The sequence below is a fragment of the Colobus angolensis genome, unplaced genomic scaffold (assembly GCF_000951035.1).
Source record: "Colobus angolensis palliatus isolate OR3802 unplaced genomic scaffold, Cang.pa_1.0 Scaffold359, whole genome shotgun sequence".
Classification (NCBI taxonomy): domain Eukaryota; kingdom Metazoa; phylum Chordata; class Mammalia; order Primates; family Cercopithecidae; genus Colobus; species Colobus angolensis.
Genome location: NW_012116921.1, coordinates 2,516,014 through 2,541,710, shown reverse-complemented (window position 1 = coordinate 2,541,710; position 25,697 = coordinate 2,516,014). Strand labels below are relative to the sequence as shown.

At 36.9% G+C, this 25,697-nt stretch overlaps 1 protein-coding gene across 3 annotated transcripts in view; it reads right to left on the bottom strand.

Annotated features, from left to right (window-relative positions):
• Window positions 1-446: 446 nt before the first annotated feature.
• Window positions 447-25,697, bottom strand: part of PTGFR (prostaglandin F receptor (FP)) — a 47,646-nt gene continuing 22,395 nt past the window's right edge. Inside the window, exons 4-5 of one of the 3 annotated variants that reach the window (XM_011953173.1) lie at window positions 5,811-5,951; window positions 1,300-1,907 (exon numbers count right to left, since the gene is read on the bottom strand). In XM_011953173.1, coding sequence (XP_011808563.1) covers window positions 1,904-1,907; window positions 5,811-5,951 — 145 coding nt within the window. In that variant the 3' untranslated portion in view covers window positions 1,300-1,903. Of the gene's footprint in view, window positions 1,908-5,810; window positions 5,952-25,697 lie in introns of all 3 variants that reach the window. The other 2 variants (XM_011953172.1, XM_011953174.1) reach the window with 2 other exon arrangements.

Genomic DNA, 25,697 nt, shown 5'->3' with positions numbered 1-25,697 from the left:
ATTTACTGGCCTTAAAATCAGAATATCATGTGCCAATATGTTTGTGTTTCTCTTCTTTAAACTTACTGAAAAATTATTGCCTTTAAATCTTCAGTAACGCTATTTGCTTAATTCCTTTTAATTTACTTATGCGAATTTACAAAAACATCACTAAAAGTTAACATGACTTCCAATGTAAATTACCAATCAAAAGCAGATATTTACGAGCATAATAATTTAAGACTCATTGAATTACACAGATTTCCTAGAGAATCTGAAATCAGCCTAACAGAGAAGATTAATTTTTAAATGAATCCAAGTTAATGAAAGCAAAGAACTCTTATACAGAAATGCATTTCCCTATTATAAAGCAGGACTGCCTACCCTTATTTCTGACAGATCTAGGACAATTTGAATGAGTACTGAAATTCTTTTGGTTGAATTACACAAACAAGCAAAGAAAAAGTCTCAATTATTACTGGAAAATTTGGAGAGAGATTATCTCTTGATCGCCTAGTTAATCGTTATAATAATCCCCAAGTGCTTGGCAAATTGCCATTCTTCTCCTCTTAGTACTGGTAGCATAGGCTTTAGAATATGCCATCTTACAAATTTAATGAACCTGCTATCAACAGAATTTTCTGATGTCTGTGTGTACATGTGTGTAAAGAAGAAACACACTAGCTGCAGATAGTCTTTGAATATTGTATATTGATTATGTTTCTTTTAAAGTTCTCTGACACAAATAATGGCTCAAGGTAAAGCACCTTTTGCCAATATTCTTTGCACCTATCACTGGCATGTAGCTTCTGTTTGTTTGCATTATCCATGGTAGAGTTTTGAAACTGCTATAATTCTAGTTGTCCATCAATGGGCTGAGATAGAGCCTTTGTTTCTCTAAAAATTATTTATTGCACAATCATGCGCAAAATTTTCAGAGAAAAAATGATTATTTGAAAATCGCTAGTCTGTGACATCAAAAAACACTTCCAACAACAATCGACCTTCTTAATAATAAATGTAAGTAGTCCTGTTTGTCAAATATGACAAGAATGGGCCCATTCTAGACAGGATTGCAAGATCAGGCAACCTGTCCACCAGACCTGGAATATGCAGAGGTTGTTACAATAAACCGTCATGAATTCCAGGTGTCATGACCGTGCATGTATTAATTGAGGCTACATAATGATGGGCAAAATAGGCCAGATCAAAATATAAGAGTGTTTTATTTTATTGAGCCTAATTTATAAGGATTAGCTACAGAGCAGTGATCTCAAAATAACCATTTCACTATGCAGGCAACAGTAAGATATTCTCTGGCAAACAGGCCAAATAAAGTCATTAGACTGCAACAGATGATCCACTCAAGGCATAAATAAGACAGATAAAGCTCAAAATTGCTTTCAGTGTGACTCCCATGGCATTATTTCATTGTGTCTACCTCCCATTGGCAAAAACAAGTGAAAAATGTACAATTATACTGTTTATTTGACAAATTTCAAAACATGAATCTGACAAAAGTATCTTCAAACTACATGATGAGATCTGAATTCTCCAGTTAGGCTACAGGTATTTAACTAACTGAAATATTGCCAAAAATGTCTTAATTTTGTTCTAGCCCTACACTGACTTACTGTCCTATTAAATTAGGTGCTTGCTGATTTCTCTGCAACTGGTGACTCAGAAATAGTAGCAACCTTTAAGGAAGTTTTAATGGAGCTAAGCTCCCAAATATGTAAGCTGATGACATGCACTCCACAGCATCGACTGGCAAGCTTGTAGAGATTCTTAAGGACAGCCTTCCGTAGAAGAATATATACCCAAGGATCTAAGATCTGATTCCATGTTGCCATTCGGAGAGCAAAAAGTGTTGTTTCACAAGTTTCCAGAGAATGATTTCCATTTATTCCAATGTTGGCCATTGTCACCTAGAAAAGAAGAAAACAGGGAAATTAGCTGATGCAGCCTTTTTTTCAATCCTATAATTTTTTAAAACTTAATAGCTATGCTAGATGACATTCATTTCACTTTCCACAGAGTGATGCTATTGTGCAAAATACTAATAGAAAGAAATGAATGATAGCAGAAACACTCATGGAGACAATTGAATCATTTGAATTCAAATTGACATTAGAACTACAAAATTGATAACTTCTATAGTAAGTCAAATATGCATAAACAGAATCACCTAAGGCAGGACAAACACTGATATCAGTAACTGACCTTCTCATACTTCTGAGAATAGTAAATGCAAAGCCAATGCACATCTGTTTTATTTCAATGAAGTATTTTTAAATAAATTATAGATAAGCTAACAAATAGTTTTACAAAATGAATTTAGACCATCTGATATTAATTTATAAATGGTATAAGACAAATGTTACTTTTAGATTTTCTGCTTGTTAACTACAAGGATACCACTCTCTTCAATTTTATATTTCTTTTTCTATATCTCTTTGCCCTAGCCTTAACTTGGCTAAAACATTCCAGAAAGTATGCAGTGGAATTTTCTAAGGACTTTGAGGAAAGGAGTTTCTCTCTACACTACCATTGTGACTTAACAGTAACAATGTATTTCGTGGTTTCATGTGTCCATTTCCTGACCACCCAAGATTTTGAAGAGATCATTTCATGGAATCAGTTCTATAAAATTGTTCCAGCTACATGTTAGAACTAAGCAAATCACTGGTCCCAGCTTTGACTTCCAAACAAACAGTTGTGGAACATATAAGGTGGCTTTGAAAACATCTTGGATATACAAACAAATAAGAAAGAAATAAACAAAGGATAAAACTGAAAAGTGAAACTTGGGTCAATTTGCCACCATTAAAAGATGATGTAACAAAGACCAAAACACAAGTAAAAAGAAAATCAAGACCCATTACTAGAAAGAAATGTACATCTTAATTTGACCCGATGATACCAATGGTTGAAGATCTTTATGAAAATCTTCTTTGTCTACACAATAAAGTGCAAACTCCTCAGCTAGCTTCTTGATGATGCATCTGAAGGCTACTTCTATATTCTCATCTCCCCTGCAAATTCCCTACAATACAACCACTGTGAAGGTCTCATCTGTCCCAGATGCACCATGCCCTTCTGAGCTTTTGTTTGTGTAACTCCTTTTGTTTTGAGTTACATGGTGCACACTTCTCTGCTTCTCCTCTCTCCCCTATAAACAGCAGTGTGGTCACCAGATGTGGAAAGGCATGAAGTCCTCTTCTGAGGGAGCCCAGTGCCCAGGTTTCTCCCCAGAACAGTAGGGCACTGCCCAAGCACTCATCATTACTCTCTCCCCACCTTTAACCCCCAACCTCAGCCTTGGAAAGGGGTTACTCCACAGCATGACTTGGAAGAAGCACTAATCATTTAGCCACCAATAAATGTGGGGAGAGTATTTCTGTAAAAGAAATATCATTTATCATTAGTATATTAGTAATAACAAATACATTCATAATATTGATAATTCAGGACCACCTGAGTATCCAACAGAAGATAAATTATAGTACTTTCACATAATTGAAATATAGGCAGACTTTAATGTTTGTGATTCGGTGTTAACTTTTTAAAAAGCAAATTGCCAAACTGTACTGATTATGTGGTTCCATTTTTGAAAAAAACCCAAATATGTAATTTTGTGCACAGATAAAAGCCTAGAGTGTATGTCATTGTTTTCATTGGTTAACTCTAGACAGCAGAACTACAGAGACTTTTGATTTCCTCGTTTTGTTTGTCTCAAATTCACTAATTTTCTACATAGATCATGCATTACTTTTATAAATTGTTTTTTCCTAAGAAACGTGTGGAAATATACTATTTTACTAAAGAATCAAAACTGATGTGGATTATTTGCATACATCTCTATGGATGTGAGTAGAGCAGCACTGAAGTTACCACAGAATCTCCGGAAAACTGAAGCCCTGATAAGACTGGCAAGGGACATGTGGGAACTGGGGTCAGAACAAGGATGTCTGCAAGCTGGTTTGACAAAAGCAGTCGGAAGCCATTTTCTCTGGTCTCTGGCAACAGCCTCCTGACAAGCCTTGAGAATATTATTATCTGTCTAGCCCACCCGCACTTGTATTCCAGACACTTATGTACAGAGTCTCATCATACACACAGCCTTTCATAGAGTTTCCAAGAGCTACCCGGTACATGGAACTAAAGGAATATGGGTTATTTTCTAAAATATCTTCCTGCGAACCTTGGCACATTACAGTTATATATCTTTGTTGATGATTAGAGTTCTGAGAAGTAGACAGGACAAAGTATTTGAATATTCTATGAAAAAATTAATCAATTCACCTGATAACTGTAAAACACTGGACACTAACATAAGAGAAATAATGAGGTCAAAGAAGCCTGGAGGAAGGAGAGTATAGGTTTATTGCCAGCTTGCAAAGAACAAAATAGTTGGTAACACAATGGATCTCCATTCATTTGGGCCACCTAAAACAATTCTATCAACTGTTAAGGTTACCAAAGTTAATGAATCTGCCAGGCTACTTTACTCATAGATAATAGAGCTCATGTTTGCTAAGGTTTTATTCTGGATGTTATCCCATCATCTCTCCCCCGTGTCTATACATGTGTTGGCCAGAGTCAGGCTCTGTGGTTGTTTACTATTCAAAGCCATGGTAAATTCGATAATTATGCTTCCATTCCTCTGCATATTTATAAATGTAAATCAATCCAGCAGCAAGTAGTTTTGAGTGTCTACTGTATCTAGGCATTGTGCTAGATGGCACTACCACCAAGACCCAAGTTAATGTGAATAAAACAGAAATGTAACTGAGGGGATTCTGAGAACAGAAGGAAACAAAATGGGCTCCATTTATTATGCACATAGAGGACTGTCTACATCACCTCTCAGGAGAAGACAGAATCACAAATCTTACAGAGTGCAGGAAAATGTTATCTAGTCCAGACTTCTATACAAAGCAGAAATTACTTAGGGATGCCATTAAGTATGTGAGAAGAAAGTCTCAGCACTACTCAGGAAAAAATCTTTTCCATTTGAGCTGTATGAGTTGTAGAATGTTTTCTGTTACCAGGAACTAAAATTTACTCAACATATTTTAATCTTGTTTTCTAGAGCATCACGGGTAATCAGTCCATTTACTAAATGTCAGCCTTTCACACATCTTAAAATAATACTAGTCTTATATTTCTTCAACTGCTTTTCATACAAAATGGTTTGCAAACCCCTACCTCTTATACTCTAGTTTCTCAGTCTTTCTTGAAGAAAATACATTGGACAGAAATAAACTAACTCTATATATGGTCCAATAACTACAAAGCTCAATGGAGCATCATTTCCTTTTGGACAAACTACTCCTATCTGTGCCTCCAGGACTACATTAGCTACTTTCTCCCTTGCGTATTCCCTTGTGAATTAATCCTAGTTCATAGTATATTACAAGAAATACTCTCTTACTTAATAATTTTACTCAGTGAATATGTAGAGTAAGACAAGCTTCAATTTTCCCTACTTATTTTTTAAATTATTCAAATACTTAGAAAATATGGATATATAAATATTTGTACATACATATGTGGAGTTACAGTGACATATCTTGATATATGACTTGATACATGACTTGATATTAATGAATTTACTAGCTAGGCATGGTGGCACATGCCTGTAGTCCCAGCTACTCAGGAGGCTGAGGCACGAGAATCACTTGAATCCAAGAGGCAGAGGTTGCGGTGAGGAGATCACACCACTGCACTCCAGACTGGGTAACAGAGTGAGACTGTGTCTCAAAAAAAAAAAATTATATATATATATATACACATACACACACACACACACACACACACGAATTTACTTGATGGCATAAACTTCCAATTCTGGAGCCTCAGATGTCACATCTGAGCCAGCACCCATGTATAAGTTGTTTGATCCACTTTCATGTTGCCTCTCAACCCACACCTTGTTTTTCTGTCCTTTCTCGTTGAGTGTCTTATCGCTTTAAAAGCAAACATAGTATTATAGACTCCTAAGTGGTTTTCTAGTCTCTATTTATTTGTTCTTCTTATTTCATTTTGTTTACTCTAGTTATAGAATATTTCGCAAATGCCAAAAACATGCCATTTTTCCTGCCCCCCCTCACTAAAAATTACCTAAGTCCTCCTATCCTTCCTGTCCCATCTTCTGCAGAAAACCTTTCTTGATCTCTCTGTAGCTGAATAATCTCTCATTCTATACAGCCGTTGTGTGTGACACCACTCCTTTAACACTGATAAACATAGTATCAGTATAATATGTAGAACATATTGAAATGAGATAACGTCAGTATGTGTATAATAGTCCCTTATGTCTTGAGGGTAGGAACTATGTCTTTAACTTTCTCAAATCCTTCTCCTCTGCTTTGTATAACATCTTTAGGAAGAGACTCCTACAGTTGAATTGGGGAAGACAAGAAGAAACAGGCAATTACAAGTACAGGAGTTAGGAGGGTTACACAGAAAGCAGGCCAGGCAACCTCATGTCCAAAGAGTCAAGTTGGATTTAAGGTTAAAAAAAAAAAAACAATATAAGGAAAGAAAACTTATATGAACTTTTATTTCAAAGAATTCCTCAGATTCTCTGTAACCTTTAACTTCCAGTCTGCACAGAAGTTTCTATTTACTCAAGATAAGAAATCCTAGTAAAGTTAAAGTGAGTTTTAACTTTTTAAATTGTTATGGGTGATAAACCTTACATCTCCCCATAAGCCTTTGCTGTTCTTAAGGAAGGGCCACAATTGAAGATCACTGGGGCAGGTGAAGAGAAGGAGGCAAGAGTGCAGAGACTCCTACCTGAGCCAGATCCCAGAAGGGTTTGGAAACTGGGATGGAGGTGGTGGGATTCAAGGTGCTACAACAGAGACATCTCTGTCTTAGAGGACTTGCCCTTGTTTAAAGAAACTCTGCCATCCCTGCATCCACTGCATAATAGGTTGTTAGTTCAATCTTTTTAAATCAAACTCACTGACTAATCAATTAATTTGATTCAACTTTAAAGCTTTGACCCACCTACTGCTGGCCATCAAATATACCTGTCGGTGTCTCAAACCTCCAGCCACAGGGGTGGTGCAAGAAGACCAGGTCCACCGGCGTGGCTTAGGCACAGCAGGGATCATGGAATTTCTTTACCCCAGTGTGTCTTCAAAGAAGGAGGAAAGGGAAGGAAAATGTCGTTTTAACACTTCATATATATGAACCCATTTCATCCTCCTAAAACCCCCAGAGGTGGTTGCTGTGTTTCTGATATTGCCAAAAAGAAAGCCAAGTCACAGACACATTAACTTGCCAGAGTTCACACTACTGGTAAGTGGCAAAGGCAAAATTTCAGCCCAAGTCTATCTGGATTCCAAGTCTGTCTTCCACTACACCATTCCCAGTAATGAGGTCAGTGGTGCTATGTTTTATTTACGAATAAGATGATTTTAAAAACTAACATTTATTACTTAGTATGTTTCAGGCACTGTTTTAATAGTTTACATCTATTGTCTCATTTAATCCTGCTAACACCTCTGAGAGATGAAGCTGAGGTACAGAGAGGTTAACTTGCCCTAGGTCAAGCCAAACAAAAATGTGGTGGAGTCAAGATTTGAATAGTTGGAGATGATGACTAAGGATTTGTGGGTGAGCCTCCATGGCACTAGGAGAGCTCATTTTTAATTCTCTATGATTCTAGTTCCACCTGCGTATGTCTAGTTGTCTTTCAAGCTGATTCTAGCACTCTCTCATCCAATATTTCTATGATTATATTTTTACTAGCATCTCTTTAAAAAATTAGGATCTGGTGCTCATAAATGTTTTGCTCCAAATCTCCTGTGCCCATAACAACAGATATAACCAACAGAAAAATCAAATGAGTAAACACCATGTAACCAAGGTGTCCTTCAGAAAGATGGATGTCAAAACAATGAATGTGCAGAGGACAGCTATCTGTCCCAGAATGAAAAGGTAATTGTAAAAAAGTATCACTAATAGATTCACTAACAGTGATAGATGGAATAAAACAATGCTCAGTGCCTTTTATCTTCCTTCCTCTTATCTGTCCCATGATGAATGGCATGATTTTCATTTCAGTAGTTCTTTTTCTCTCATTCTTTAGACCAGCAGTCCCCAACCTTTTTGGCACCAGAGACCAGTTTCGTAGAAGACAATTTTTCCTTGGAGGTGGAGATGGTTTTGGGATGAAACTGTTCCACCTCAGATCATCAGGCATTAGATTCTCATAAGGAGCGTGCAATCTAAACCCCTCCCATGTGTTTACAATAGGGTTGGTGCTCCTATGAGAATCTAATGCCGCCACTGATCTGACAGGAGGCAGAGCTCACGTGGTAATGTTTGCTCACCTGCCACTCACCTCCTACTGTGCGGCCCATTTCCTAAAAGACCCGGGCCTGGGGACTGGGGACCCTGCTTTAGACTAATAGTCAGATGTCCTTTTGGACCTCGTTTTTACTTTTTTAATCCAAACTTTTGTATTCACCCAAGAGTTATCCTTATTTTATCATTTCTATTCCTTGGCAGTGGTGGAAATTAAAAACTCAGTAGGTAAATTCAAAGTCTTAGAAGAAGAAAACATATCTATGAAATCTTACATTTGTATGTATGCCTTGCTTTGGCACAAAAGGAATTTGAGGCATTTTACTTCATGCTTGTAATATCATCATAAACTCTAGCTCATTCCAGATATGATTACCTACATCAAACATATAGTTACACTAAGAAAATATCAGTTATGCTCCAAATATTGGTAATAATAGATGCATAAGACATTCTCATCCTAATAAAAAATGTTTATTATGACTGAAATAATTATTAGTGTTTCATCTATGAATTAAAGAAAAAGCTAGTCCAGTAATTAGTTGTAATATTGGAGGTACAATGATTCAGGAATAAAAGACTACTTTATTTGATGGCTGGCAACGTTGTTTTAATAGCAAAAACAGACTCTACCAGTTAGGTGTTTCAGTAAACCATCCCTCCTATAACACATTATGTTTTTTCCAGCAAGAAATTTCCAACTGGCCCATTTAGTTTATTGTTATAGTAGTTTGGAAAGCTTTTCCAAAGCATTCTCAAAGTTGTAGTACAATAATTAATTATTTAATGAGAATGTTTTTTTTCTCATCTATCTACTTATTGAAATGTGTATAGGTTTTTTGTGCCTGGGCATCTATCTATTAATGAAATGTGTGTGTTGGTTCGCTGTGCCTCAGCCTCTATCTGCTTATTGAAACTGTGTGTATTAGTTCACAGTCTCAGCATCCAACTACTTATTGAAATCTATGTGTTGGTCTTCTGTGCCTTGGCATCTGCTTATTTATTGAAGTTTGTGTGTGTTGCTTACTGTGCCTGGACATCTAACTACGTATAAAATGCATTTGTTGCTTCACTGTTTGGGAATCTAGCTCTTTACTGAAATATATGTGCTTGTTCCCTGTGCCTTGGCATCTACCTATTTTATTTGATGGAAATTTTTAATGAGAAGAGTGTCCTTTCAAAAATAAAAGATACCTATACATTTTAGAGAAAATCAGTCTTTGAAAAAGCCAATCTAAACCTATAGACCAAATGCAAAGATACTAGAAGACCAACAAATTAAGGCACATGGAACACACAGAAAAGAATTGAGCCAGAATTAATAAAAAATGTCTACTTAACTCTAAAGCATACTATGAGTCTAGTTAAAGATAAAATCCATATATACTTCTGGTGAGGACAAAAAAGTCAGCCCTTCCTGATAATCCAGTCAATTTCATTAAAATTAGTTCAGTGTAATGGTAGCACTTGAGTCAATCTGGTTGTTTGGTCACGAGGATAAGACAATTTGAGTGTTGTGCTTTTTTTTTTTTTTTTTTTGATTAACTTTCTGAACTTACTTCTCTGGAGTTACACTTTTAATTTTTCTTCAACATACCAAAGCAGCAAATTGAAATTCATCTTTCTTCATTATAAGTCAATGTATACCCAAGCATTCTCTAGGTAATAGCCTATGGCTTAAATCTCTGATCATACTCTCTCCCATGTAATTTCCAGCTCTTTGAATATATTTCCTATCTCATGGCCTAAAATATTAGCCACAAAGTTCAGTGCCAATCTCTCTCCTCTACAAAACAATCTGGTGTAATGGTTATACCCCACATAATTTTCTCCTGACAATTTTCTGTGTATTACTCATCCTTCAACTGTTTCAGAAGCATATGCCATGACTCCATTAAATCGTCAACTCCATTAAGAAAAAGATTTTGTCCTATTTCTCCACATCCTCTCCAACACTTGTTGTTTCCTGATTTTTTAATGATGGCCATTCTAACTGGTGTGAGATGGTATCTCATTGTGGTTTTGATTTGCATTTCTCTGATGGCGAGTGATGATGAGCATTTTTTCATGTGTCTGTTGGCTGTGTGAATGTCTTCTTTTGAGAAATGTCTGTTCATATCCTTTGCCCACTTTTTGATGGGGTTGTTTGTTTTTTTCTTGTATATTTGTTTGAGTTCTTTGTAGATTCTGGATATTAGCCCTTTGTCAGACGAGTAGATTGCAAAAATTTTCTCCCATTCTGTAGGTTGCCTGTTGGTGGGATTGTAAACTAGTTCAACCATTATGGAAAACAGTATGGCGATTCCTCAAGGATCTAGAACTAGATGTACCATATGACCCAGCCATCCCACTACTGGGTATATACCCAAAGGATTATAAATTATTCTACTACAAAGACACATGCACACGTATGTTTATTGCGGCACTATTCACAATAGCAAAGACTTGGAATCAACCCAAATGTCCATCTGTGACAGACTGGATTAAGAAAATGTGGCACATATACACCATGGAATACTATGCAGCCATAAAAAAGGATGAGTTTGCGTCCTTTGTAGGGACATGGATGCAGCTGGAAACCATCATTCTTAGCAAACTATCACAAGAAGAGAAAACCAAACACCGCATGTTCTCACTCATAGGTGGGAACTGAACAATGAGATCACTTGGACTCGGGAAGGGGAACATCACACACTGGGCCTATCATGGGGAGGGGGGAGGGGGGAGGGATTGCATTGGGGAGTTATACCTGATATAAATGATGAATTGATGGGTGCTGACGAGTTGATGGGTGCAGCACACCAACATGGCACAAGTATACATATGTAACAAACCTGCACGTTATGCACATGTACCCTAGAACTTAAAGTATAATAAAAAAATAAAATTAAAAAAAAATAAAATAAAATAAAAAAATAAAAAGAAAATGGATACATAAAAAAAAAAAAAAAAGAAAAAGATTTTGTCTTCTGGACACCCTTATTCCCAGTGCCATGGTCAATACTTGGTACATACTGGCATTCAGTAAATATCAAGTGAAGGAATTAATTAATGAGAAGAAATGTTAGAATCCATGGAGGTCACAAACCATGACTCTTATTTCCCTATGTGTTGGGCACATAGTGGGTGTCTATTTGTTAACTGGCATACAACCTTCTCTGTAATGCACAAAACTATACCAATTGCTTCAGCAGCCTCATCATCATCATAAATGAATAACCAACTTTCATCAAGTTCCTGATACTGTTATGTTCAACATGCAATAGAAGACAGATTTAATGTGTTGTAAGATTTGGGGAGAGAGGGAGTCTTTTATTCTCTCTCTTTTTTTTAGCATATGTCACTAATGTATCTCATTGACATAATTTGGGTGATACAATTACAATTACATTTTTGTACTTCATTAATCATTACTTCCCTAAGATCTCAGAAAGCAGTTGTTTACTGTTATATTTGCATAATACTGATAATCAAAAAAGTGCAGTAAGTCCTTTTGTTTAAGATACAGTCAAGAGAGGCCATCAATCATTGTCTAAAATTCAAACAATTTTACTACTATATGAAAACTAGCTGTCTTTATGCCATTTAAACTTTTAAATGAAGATTTGCATTACTTTTTTAAATCACAAAAATCCAACTTCTAAATAAAAATAAATGTCACAATGCAGTATACAGCCATTAGGTTGAGCTGACGTTCTTTCTGAAAAAAAGTACCAATCTCCAGATTTCTGACTAACAATCTTTTAAGAAGCATTTTATCTTACCTAAAAATTCATAGTCAGTAGTACGTATTATATTTGCTGCCGTTGTAACTGAAGTCTATGTCTTGTGGTAATGTATACAAATAAAACCTTGAGAATTTATCAAAGTGGTCCACTAGAGAGAAAATTTCAGCCTGCTGACTATCATCTGTCCTTAACAAAGCTACAAGGCCCTTTAAGATATGCCTTCTATAAAACAGATTGCATCCTCCATCTATTGTATGGGCAAGTCACAGTTAATTCTACAATCAGCACAGTTGTGTTCTATCCCTTTTAATGAGTGACTGTAGCCCATCTTTGAAATGGCTCCTTGACTCACTATTGGGCCCAAACCTTTGCTTCATCAAGGCACCTCATTCACAATACAGTCAGTGTCTGTCTGGAATATTTCCTTGTCATGCTACTGACTGAGGATTGCTTACTGTCTCACTTGTCACTTGCCAAACAATGATATACATGGTGACCCTATTCTTTTTATTTGTTCATTCTTCAGAGCTATATTATAAAGAGCATACAAAAATGTTATTGTCTTGGCTTCATTCCAATAAAATCACTGGTATTCTTGTCCTGCCCTCCATGTTCAGGAAGATCTAGGAGAAAATGTTAGGAGCCCTGGATGTCTGTGGCTATGGTATTAAAACGCATAGGTTCTCTCTACTCTGCCAATTTATGCCTCACATTTCAACCATTCCCTGCTGATGAATGACACCAAACATACAGCAAAAGAACACTAGAAAATGCTTAGCAGGATCCAGTGATCTCATTTAACACTATCTCTAGAAATGCATCAAATCTCAGCTCTCAGTGTGTTGAAATTGATGCCACAGCAATCCCATACTCCACAGCCCCTCATAAAGAAAGCATTAATTATCTTCAATTTTCTGCTGCTGAATAGGAGACCACTTTAAAATAAAGATCTAGCAATAATTTTTTAGTCCCAGTCAATAACATAAATTGTGTATAATTCTTGCATTTTCTGTTAATGAGGTGACTCATTGTGGAACCCTAAAGAATTTCAGGATGGGGACTGGCCATACTTGAAAGACCAACCATGTGATTAGAGGGTCAGGGCTTTGAACCACATGATATCAGCCTGACCTTCTAGAGACTGAGTTCAGTCACATGATCAGTTATTCACTCAATTATGTCTACAGACTGAAACCTAATTAAAAACCCTGGATACCCACAATTCAGATGATCTTCCCTGGTTGATGATACCCATTAATACAGTAGGAGGTGTATTAATCCTAAGGACATGGAAGCTTAGTGTTTGGGACCCTCCCAGACCTCGCCATGGGGGTCTCTTCTTTTGACTGGTCCTAATTTGTATCCTCTATAATAAAATTGTAAGTATAGTACTTTCCTGAGTTCTGCAAGTAGTTCTAGTAAATCATCAAATGCAAGAGGATAGTGGGAAAACTGAATTTGTAGCCAGTTTGTCAGAGGTGCAGGTGGTTAGGAATCTCCCAGGCTTGCAGATGGTGTCTGAAGTCAGGGCAGTGTTGTGGGGGACTCGGCTGTATATCTATGAAATTTGAACTAAGTCCATGTAGTTAATGTCAGAATTGCACTGCTGGTTCCTTGCTACATCTTTGAGCATGGCAGTATGACAGAGGTTAAGTAAGGCTGGAAGTGTTACAATAGTCTTGGGCTGCTTCAGTTTAGGCTTCCTGATACTCATCTGACATGTTGGAATTGGGGATGGGGTAACAATTTTCATACTATTAAGAAGCAGTTGGAGGATTTATGTGAACTTTAATTAAGCCAAGGTTGTTATCTTAGGTCAAATACGTTAACAGTTAAAAAAAAAAAAAAAAATCTTGCATTTGTCCAAAGTGTAGAGCTTTAGATGAAGTTATTCCACATTTCCCTCTTATTGGTATAAGACAAATATTTTATTAGAGAAAGATATAAAAGGTTAGAACTGGAAAGAATCTAAAAATTGTATAGTCTAATTTGTTCATTTCACAGGAGAAAAAATAACCAAGGCAAGAGGGATAGGTGATTTGCCCAAGATAATAGCCATTTAGTATCAGAGCTGGGACTATGTCAGATCTATAACATCTAAAATTACACTGTGATTCCCAAGCTCCTTTAGTTAGGACATTGTTCGCTAGCTAAGGTAGATAAATTCTGATCAGGTTGTATTGCTAGTGAGAAAGAAAGCATGCAGGATGTAATCAAATGTCTTGCCTTTCTTTTATTGGTCATTCAAATAGAACTTTTAATGTCTTTTTAACTTTTTTGCTGACTTACATAACTGAACAGTTGGCCTATGTAAATATTCATTCCAGAAGCATTTATAAGGCATCTATTATAAATCAAATCTAGATATTTGGTTCTGAAGTGACTTCAAGAACTAATAAAAGTCCAGTAATCCTCTAGATAACATGTATTTATCCTCTTCCTCATTTTGTTGATACCAAATGGATTACTCTTGCTCCAGTGCATTGTGAAGCCAACCAACTCATCAAGCCCTATGTGTGTGCAGTTGTTGAGTATGGTGTGGAAGGGATGGGGGTTTAAAGAGGAAGGATGCATACAGGGATGGAGACAGGTTCACACCCTTGAACAAGCGCCCTCATCATGTGATGTCATTCTTTTCTAGTGAGCTAATGGATATACTCAATAGGAGCAACTACACCAGCTGCCAAAAGGCACCATTAAGATTAAGCAATCCACACATTGTTGTATTACGTAAGTTGCACTAGATCTTTGTATTCCAAAGGAGTTGCTGAAATTTCACTTTTTTATTTTCAGAAATCTAGTACTGAGATATTTGCTGGATTAGATGCTAGGTATATAGTTCCCAAAAGTTAGGAGTGTATCATTCAACATTTAAATTAAGTAATCACCAGAGTACTTGAAAAACCCTTTGGGTTTCTTCTTTAAACAATGAAATGCAGACAGACCTAACAAACTTTTAAAACATCACTCATTTACAAGTTATCATTTAAACCACAGAATACGGGAATACAGTTCACCATAATAATGTGGCATCTCTTTATTATATAAGCTAGTTTAAAATATTGTGCCATGTATAAAAATTAAATGAAATTCTGTTGCAGTGTTAGTAATCCTTACCAAAACCTTTGTCATATCTGAGAGGTACATGTAGATCCTATCCACCCTACCTGTGCCAGACTTCCTATTTCCTGGTTAGTCCAAAAGTATTTATACATGTTTTTCACATTCTCCTTTCCCACAAAACTTATTCTTCAGCTCAGACTTCTTTTCATGACCACTTCCCCCATGAGTTTTGACTTGAATTATTTCTCCTTTTTCTTCCACTGTCCCAAAGTACTGACTACCTATGACTCAGTCTCTAAAGATATTATTCTATAATATAAAAAGTGTCATTAAAAGTAACTGATATTTCTGGGGCTAAGAGGAAGGAAATGTGCAGATTAGTTCAATCTTTCTATAGGGCAATTTGGGCAATTTGGAAAAATATATCACAAGCCTTTGTAAGCCAGTTCTCCTTAAATCAATTCCATGTCTATGAATTTATTCTAAGGAATCAAATAAAAATAGCGTACAACAACCTACAAGTTGTTCATCTCAGTGTAGTTTATAAAACGAAAAATTATATAAGCAATCTCCAACAAGCAGGGATTTATAAAAAGAGATTACAGTACACCTACACAATGAAATAGTTTGCAGCCATTAAAATGATGTCACCTAGGAATGCTTGAACATAAGGGAAAATAATTATAATGTAGTTAAGAAAATAAAGAAGATTACAAAGTAATAGTATTTTAGTTTGGTTAACATAGTAATAATTACATAGCTAAGACTTACTACAAAATTCCTATGTACTTTCTGAGATAGGTACCACTAATATTCCCATTTCAATGATAAGGAAAAGGAGACAAAAGGAAGTTAATTAACCTGAGTAAGGCCAAACAGATAGCAAAGATAAATTGGGTTCACAAAGTCAAACCGATTTTTTAGAAAAAGTAGATTTGCAGGGGTGTCCACGGGAGAGAATAGTCACGGGTTCTTAGTTTCTGTTTCTTGTTGGGCCAGTAAAGCCCCTTCCTCATCCCCCTTTTCTGCTTATCACTAGAGACAGAAGCTAAAAACCATGGCTTCGGGCTGCTAAAAGCCTAAAACAAAACAAAATAGAACAACAATAACAAAATAAGTCTGGTTGGGCAAGCTTGATAGAGCCTCTCTAATACATGTGTATATGCTTTGAGAAAGGAGTAGAAGAATATGAACAAAAATATAACAGTACATAACAAAAGTTGGGTATGTACTTGTGTTAGGCAGAATTTCAGAAATGACCCCCTTAATATGCCCAGCCTAGTCTCTGGAACCTGTGAATATAATGAGATATGATTCCCATGATTGTGTTATATTATATGGCATGGCCGACCTTAAGATAGTGAGTAAGTGGGCCTAATTTAATCACATGAGTCCCTTTAAAGGCAGAGAACTTTCTCTAGCTAGTAGTAAGAGAAGCCAGAGAGATTCCCAGTGGGAGAAGAATTCCTTGCACATTTTCTGGTTTGTGCATAGAGGGGCCACAGAAGAAGGAATGCAAGCTGCCTCTAGGAGCAGAAGACAGCCCCAACCTGAGGGCCAGTCAGGAAACAAGGACATCAGATCTACAGTCACAAGGAAATGGATTCTGCCTGAATGAACTCTGAAAATGATTCTTCCCCCAAGCCTCTAGGTAACCGCCCCACACTGCTCCTACCTTCATCTCAGACACTTGTTGAGACCCTGAGCAGAGAACTCAGTTGAATGCACCCAGACTTCTGACCTACAGAACTGTGAGATAAGATAAGCACTATTTCACGCTGCCAAGTTTTAGGACTCTGTTATGCAGTGATAGAAAACTAATACAGTACTTATGAGTGATTTAAAGTTAGGAAACAGTGAAATTTCTATACAGTAGATCAAAAACCTACAACAGCCATTACACTTAATGGAGAAAGTATAGATGCACTTTAAAATCTGGAACAAGACAAGGGTGCCCACTATTACTACTACTGTTTAACATAGTATTGACAATGCTATGAGAAACAAAAAATGAAGTATGAGAATCAGGAGAAAAGAGATAAACTTCTGTTACCTAAAAAAGTGATTAGACTCAATAAACAATTGAAACCAATGAGTTCAACCTGCTGCTGAATATATAACCAGCTTAGAAAACTCAAACTCACTTCTCTGTGCTAACAATACCAACTATAGAATAAAATAAAACAATTATTTCTGTATTTTTCAAATTTTATATAATGAACACATATAACTTTGTTAGTAGGTACACGCCCTATCAATGATCATTATCAAAATATTTAGAACATTGTTATCGATCAATCAGAATGGCACAGGCAATAATCAAGTAGTTCAGCCATATATGTATGTACCAGATGAATAAGAGCATCGTTTCTTATAATTGTCAAGTGATTATTATATTTCTCTTTGAAATCACTGGGAAGGGCAAAGTTTAGCTACCCACTTTTGCCAAGGAGAATTTCTCTCAATAATTGTTTTTCCCATAGTCGGGGGAAAAGGGAAGTAATTCCTTTGGAGTGTAATTAAAGCAACAAGGCAAGATGGCTTACTTAAAAGGTTGCAGTGAGCAAAAATCACAGCTGGTACAGAAGCGAGTGGAGTGTCTATAGAGCTGGAGAATGGGAAATTAAGAGAGAGGAGCCAGCCTGGCGGCCTGCATGTGACAGTACTATCCTACCTGAGCAGACAAGATTAAAAAGTGTAGCTCAGATTTCCTCCCCTGCATGAACTCAGAGTTGTTGCAAGCATGTGAATGCTGGGGGCCTTGCCGTTACTTGCCTTTAAATTATGAAATGACAAGGTTATAAGTCCCTCATGGAACTAATTCTCACACCCCAAGTAACAAAAAACAGCAATTAAAACATATCTACCTACCTAACAAGTACTTGACAAAGTCCACCACAGTGGTAGGTGAATTTTAACATAAAAAACAGCTTACTAGATCAAATTATTTTGACTTTATAACACATTCAAGATAAGCAATGGAGACATTCTCTGTATACTTTAACCATGATCAATCCCAAACCGATGGCAAATCATCACCAAATTACACTAATGATTCACTCACATAACTAAGAAAGCTCTAAGTCATCCGAAGAGTAGATCTGAAAATGACCACCAAAGACTGTCCTGCTGTTAGGAGATTGTCAGCAAAAGCTCCGGAAATTTCTTTATTGCACTGCTGTAAAACTTTAGCTCCAATTCCACAATTCCCTTTCCTTTCCAGTATGTAAATTCTCTTATTTTTTCCATTAAGCTACCAAGTTTTGTGGTATTATTTCCAATGCCAGAAAGCCAAACCCATTCTCTGTGGTTATATGGAAGATACTGTATTCTTAAGAGGTTTTACAAATAATACCACAAAAATGGCCTCACTTAAAAGAACACGACTTTTTAAACAAATAAGAGGAGATAAATATATATGACCAACAAGTATATATTTGTATTCGGGTAAGTTGTTTCATAAGGAAGATGGGCTGAACTAACTTTAAGATTTCTCTGGTTGTTTAACCAGTGAAAGACACAAGATCCAAAACCCCCTAACTCAGAATGGCACAAGCCCAAAATCCCAAAAGGTAATGGTGTCTGGTTGGCATCTTGGAGGAGAATTGACCTTATTAAACACATTCATATTAGGAAGCACAGCATGAAAAGAAAGGAAGTGGTATAAACCTGAAATGACATTTACTACAAGTTCATGGAAAAGAAATCAGTGTGAAGAAAAGATGAGATAATTTAACCCATGGAAAAAAGAAAAAAGGAAATTTATAAATCAACAATTAAGTCAAAAGAGAAGAGTTGCAATTTTAGAAGAGAATCCATTCTCATAATTGGTAGGTAAGAACCTACTCCACTACGCCCAGAGACCACCAGACACCACAATGTATATGAACTCAGGAGCCCTTTGGTCCAGAACTCTTTTAGTTGCTTGGCACAGATTAAACATAAATGAAGTTTCTTAGCAAAGCTGTTCCTTGGAAGGCCAAGGGCACTTGTTCACAGGATTCTTTTGTAACAAAACTGGTTCTGTTCATGCCTCCCCAAATAAACTACAAATTCCTTTGAGGTTAGTATCCCATTTTAGTCATGTTTGTATACCCTGTAGCACATGTGCACAGGCCCGTAGTAGCCACTCATTGAACGTTTTCATATGTTACTACTGAGTTTTACTAGAGTACCAAATGGAATCATGGCCATAACAGTAACAATAACAATCACACAGCACCTTTCACTGGATGTTTACCAGATATCATGTGAAAACTGTTACCTGGGCCGGGCGCGGTGGCTCAAGCCTGTAATCCCAGCACTTTGGGAGGCCGAGACGGGCGGATCACGAGGTCAGGAGATCGAGACCATCCTGGCTAACACGGTGAAACCCCGTCTCTACTAAAAAAAATACAAAAAAAAAAACTAGCCGGGCGAGGTGGCGGGCGCCTGTAGTCCCAGCTACTCGGGAGGCTGAGGCAGGAGAATGGCGTAAACCCAGGAGGCGGAGCTTGCAGTGAGCTGAGATCCGGCCACTGCACTCCAGTCCGGGCGACAGAGCGAGACTCCGCCTCAAAAAAAAAAAAAAGAAAGAAAACTGTTACCTGACTAAATCAGTGATAGAATCAAAAATATCACCTATATTTTACAGAGGTTATTATCTATTATCTAATATCTATATTTTACAGAAGCTCACAAATATCCTTAATAATTTGCCAAAGGACACATGGCTACTATGTTCAAACTCAGGTAGTGAGAAATTTCTGCATGCTACAATAGGCTATATGAACTTATATAATTAGAAGGAAAGGTTCAAGTATAGACTTGGGAGATAAACTTTTCACTCTCAGAGATGGCTTTAGTGTAGTCACATATTGTGGAGTAGCCACTGATGAAGATGCTTATTGATAGAGACGAAAATCAAGATAGCTTTGCATATAGTAAGTGCCTTATAAATATTTGATAGGCAATTTCAGAGCCAAATTAGGAAACCTAAACAGTTTCCCAAGTCAAGGAATTCTATTCAACTGGGAATGAATACTGATCCTTTTTCCCAGTGACAGAAGCTGAAGAGTAGTTAAGCACCTTGACTCAGACAAGTCAGAATTCACTGAGGCTAGCTACGGTGGGGCTGTCTCTTTTGCTCCCCAAAAAAATTTGCTTCTGCAGGGTACTCAAGTTTTGAAATATTTTAAGGCCTTATGGAAAAGCTCTGCAAAATAAAATGATAACCTCTGCTCATGTTTTACACATTTGAAATAATGGGAGATGTGATATTAAAATCAATCATGAAAAAAATGGTTTTTTTTAAATTCCAGAATTAAACCCTAACTGAATCCCAAATAAGGGTGTCTAAATTCCTAGTTCATTGTCCATCTAACATGGAATACATGCTCTGCTATAAATGCATGTGTGTATGTGTCTTTCATACTGTAATTACAAATGCTGTAGTGTTGGAACCTTTCTCTTTTGTATTAAAATAATTATTAGGACACTTCAAAACTGATTTCTCTAGGGTCAAAAAAAAGAACAATTTGTAGCTAAAACATGGAGGTGCCTAATTTTTTGTGTGTCTACAAAGCTGTGCAAAACCAAAGCCAAAAAGAAATAATAAAAGAGTAATAAAAAGAGCCAAATAACTCCACCTCAAAAAAAGAAAAATGTAGATACATAACTTTATATTGTCAACCAAATGAATGTCTATCAAAATGTTCTTTGCTAAACTAACAGAGAAGTTATATTGAGATTATTAACCAAGTAGAATAGACAAGATATATCTGAATGTTTCCATTAAAATTTTTCCACAAAATATAATTGTATTTTAAGCCATAAGGAAAATTATTTTGTAAGTATTTTCTTTTTTTAATTTATTTTATTTTAAGTTCTGGCATACATGTGCAGAATGTGCAGGTTTGTTAGGTAGGTGTGCATGTGCCACAGTGGTTACCTGCACCTATCAACCCGTCATCTAGGTTGAAAGCATTTTCTTTGTTATTTACAAACTAATCTTGGCACAATCGTAATTTATTATTTGTCTTACTTCCTAATATAAATTCCAGAAAAGCAATCCCTTATTACTCATGCATTAAATGAAATTTCTAACAAAAAATTTTTCCAAAATAAAACTTTCTGCTATATCCTGCTCCATTATAATCCATTCTCTACAAAGCAGCCAAAATGATCTTTTTAAATCATGCATTAGATCATACCTTTCCCTTGTTAAAAACCCTTCCAATGGCTTCCAAAAAAATTTTAATTGAAACTCACCATAGCTTCCAAAGTCCTAGACAATCTGACTCCTACCTTCTTCTGTGTCCTCAAATTCTACCACTTTCATCTATGCTCCCCTTGCTCCAGTGAATGACCTTTGCTTTGTTCCTCATTACAAGAAGTCCATCCCTGCTATTGGGTTTTTGTGCTGGATTTTCCCTCTGCTCAACCACCCTGCCCCGATAATTTCCCATGGCTGGCTCCTTTTTGTCACCCAGGACTAAGCTCATGGTGAGGATGTCCTTGAATATCTAATCTAAAATAGTTCCATTCCCACCCACAATCACAGCACTTATCACTCTTTGAAATCATCCTATAAATTTATTTGTTTACATATTATCTACCCCTTTCCAAACCATCCTTACCCCTCTTCAACCACCACCTTCAGAAGAATGTGACCCATAAGAGAAGGGATATTGCTTTGTCCAGCAACACAGCCAGCACCATAGCCCTAGCATCTACAGCAGTATCTTACACATGGAAGGCACTGATGAAAAATTTTATTGAATAATTGAAGGAATATTTCTAAACTCATTTATGGTACATTTTATGGTATATTTTAAGTGTCTAGGTATGGTATTTATGGTAATATTTTAAGTGCCTTCATATAGTGAATTTTTACTAAGGATGTTTATCTTTGGTTCTTTAAAAATCAAGAACTATGGTACCCTGCAGCTGCAAATATGCTTAGGTAGGACTGTAAACAGTAGTGTTCTGATAGCAAACACATCAGATTTTGCAAGACACTTAGGATAAACAGGCTGCTCAGTGAGAGATGAACACATTTTCAAGACAAAAGTTTGTTTTGTTGTCATCAACATTCTAGAACTGGCTCCTTCTTGCACCCTCTGATTTTAATCAAAGCCTGATGACTGGTTCCTCGCAACACTCAGCAGTGAATTCTTTCTTCCCTGGATGTGGTTTTAACCTTTCAATGACAGAATAGGAGAGAAAAACGACTTCTCCAAGGTAAAAAAAAAAATCTGTACAAAATCCAGGTTATTTTTAATACTCATTGCCAACTAACACAGCTGTCCACTTTTTAAATTTTGAATTCTAAAATTTATTCAGATAAATTAATACCTATTTAAGTTGGAGACAGAAAAGGGTATGAGACTGAGGGCATTGTCAATGCTTTGGAAGGGAGAAGAGAGGCAAAAATTACTTTTAAAACATTATTAAAGGCCCTTGTTTAGCAAATTTGCTTAAAGATTGCGCTCAGTCAGCCCCGTGTCAGCATAACGACAGAGTACAAAAATCATCCTCCCTTTAATGTTTACTTTTCTCTACATATCACAACCACCTTCATGTCTTTGTGTTTTCTTCATGTCAGAGCTCTTCTCCATGAATGTTGACTTAAATCTGAGGACATTTTAATTTTAACTAAAATTTCAAATATAATATATGGCCAATAATGTTGTGCAACTGCTCATGACGTTGTATCATATGATTGCATCCCTTAGGTAAACCCTCTGAACATACATAGTTATAAATATTTTCCACATCTAAGGAAATCTACATTCTACAAAATGTCTTGAAGATTCAGTGAGTTAACATCTGTAAAGCACTTACAATCTTGTGTGGCATATAGTAGGAGTTATGCATGTAATTTTTAAAAAAAAAAAATTGATTGGTTCTTACAGAAAAATTCCTAAGCAAGAACTTTAAATTTAAAATGATCGTCACAATTACAGTTTTATAGTTACATTTCAAAAAACTTGACTCTTTTTACAAAAAATAGCATTTTAAAAATAAAATCCTTATGTGACATTCAAATGCAATTCATAACCACACCTATAAGGATGTTGTTTTATTCAGCAATTTTATTCGTGGTGAAGGGATTCGAAAGGATCCTAAAGGATGAGCTACATTTTTCTTGAACTTTTCCAAGTAGTGTGTGAGGCAGCATAGGAAACAGAGTAGAAACATGAAATTCACTCTGTCACTGAGGAGCTTTCTAGCCACTTGACAGATTAGATTAGTCACAAAACAAACAGCACAAAATCTATAATCATATAGAATTAGATGCTATATTTTATCTACAGAAAGAGAGATAAATATAAGGTAGAAAATCACAGCAGATTTCTTGGAGAATGTTACATGTGTAAATAAAGACAAAGAGTGTCCAGAATTGTAATTTCTCTAATTAAAAAAACTCAGATTTGAATCAGTATAATGTGCTAGAGTAACATATTCTTTTTAGAGAGATGACTTTTAGCCACCAGTCACATATACATTTGACTACACTTCATGTGAAGCCGTATAACTTTGGCATTTCATTTACAAAATATTGGACTTTCTTTAAGAAAATTTGGAGGGAAAACGTTAGTTACTTAACCAGTATTCATTTTTGAGTGTTCTTATTTTAATTATAAAATAATCAGTTAATTAATGGTATTTACCTGTTCTTAAAGTCATGATAGCACATTAATCCCCCTCCCCTCTTCAGGTTGGGTGGTATAGGCCAGTCACTGAGTAGGGAAACCTAAAACCAGTTTTCTCCCTCTACCCACCACAAAGAAGCCTCCTGACTGTTTCCCACACATTCCAGTGTGCTTCAATTGACAGAAAAATGAGATTAATTCCAAAAGAGAAAACTTTATCAATATAGTTTAGATGTTTATCCTCTCAAAATCTTACATCGCAATGTGATCCCCATTGTGTTAGTCCATTTTTACACTGCTATAAAACAAAATACCTGAGACTGGGTAATTTATAAAGAAAAGAGGTTTCGTTGACTCACAGTTTTGCAGGCTGTACAGGAAGCATGGTGCTGGCATCTGTGCCTGGTAAAGGCCTAAGAAAGCTAACAGTCATGGCAGCAGGTTAAGGGGGCGCAGGTGCATCACCTGGTGAGGGGGGGAGCAAGAAAGAGAAGGGGGAGGTCCCAGACTCTTTAAACAATCAGATCTCATATGAACTAACTGAGTGAGAACTCACTTATCACCAAGGTATTGATGCTAAATCATTCACGAAGGTTTCGTCCCTATAATTCAATAACCTTTCACCAGGCCGCATCTCCAACTTTAGGAATCACATTTCAACATGAAATTTGGAGGGGAGAAATATTCAAACTGTATCATTCCACCCCTGGGCCCCAAATCTCATATCCTTCTCACATTTCGAAATACAGTCATGCCTTCACAATAGTCCTCCAAAGCATTAACTCAAAAGTCCCAAGTCCAAAGTCTCATCTGGAGATCAGTTTCTTCCACCTATAAAATTACGAAATAAAAGACAAGTTATTTAGTTCCAAGATACAAGGGTGTAGAGACATTGGGTTTACTTTCCCATTCCAAAAGGGAAAAATGGGCCAAAATAAAGAGGCAGCAGGCCCCACACAAGTGCTAAACCCAGCAGACAGTCATTAAATCTTAAAGCTCCTAAATGAATCTCCCTTAATGCCACATCCTGCATCCAGAGTACACACTGATGCAAGGAGTGAGCTCCCAAGGTCTTGGGAAGATCCACCTGTGGCTTTGCAAGGTGCAGCTACTGTGGCTGCTCACACAGGTTGTAGCTGAGAGCCTGTGGCCTTTTTAAGCCACAGGGTGCAAGCACACAGTGGCTGTACCTTTCTGGGGTCTAGAGATTGGTAGCCCCCTTCCCACAGCTCCACTAGGCAGTGCTTCTCTGGGGACTTCTCTATTTAGGGGCTCCAATCCAAAATTGTACCTCTGCATTACCCAAGAAGAGGCTTTCTGTGGGGGTTCCACCCCTGCAGCAGGCTTCTGCCCGGGGATCCAGCTGTCCCCTTACATGCTCTAAAATCTAGGTAGAAGCCACCAAGCCTCCTTCACTTCTGCATTCTGTGTGCCTACAGGCTTAACACCATATGGAAGATGCTAAGGCCATAAGTTTACGCGCTTGACAGTGGCAGCCCAAGATCTGCCTGAGGCCCTTTGAACCACAGGTGAAGCCAGAGCACCCTGGATGTGGGAAACAGCATTGCAAGGCTGTGCAGGTCCTCCTAGGTCTCTGGGCCTGTGATGGCAGGGGCTGCCTCAAAGACTTCTGAAATGGGTTTCAGGCCTTTTTTCCATTGTCTTGGATATTAGCACATGGCTACTTTTTAGTCATGCTAGTATCTCTAGCAAGTGATTGCTCCACAGACTGCTCGGATTCTTTCCCTACCAGAGGACTAAACTGCAAATTTTCCAAACTTTTACCCTCTGCTTCCCTTTTAAATATGAGTTCCAACTTTAAGTCATTCCTTTGCTTCTCTATCTGATCATAAGTTGTTAGAAGTAGCCACACCATTTCTTAAATGCTTTGCTGCTTAGAGATTTCTTCTGCCAGATACCCTAGGCCATCACTCTTAAATTCAAATTTCCACAGATTCCTGGGTCA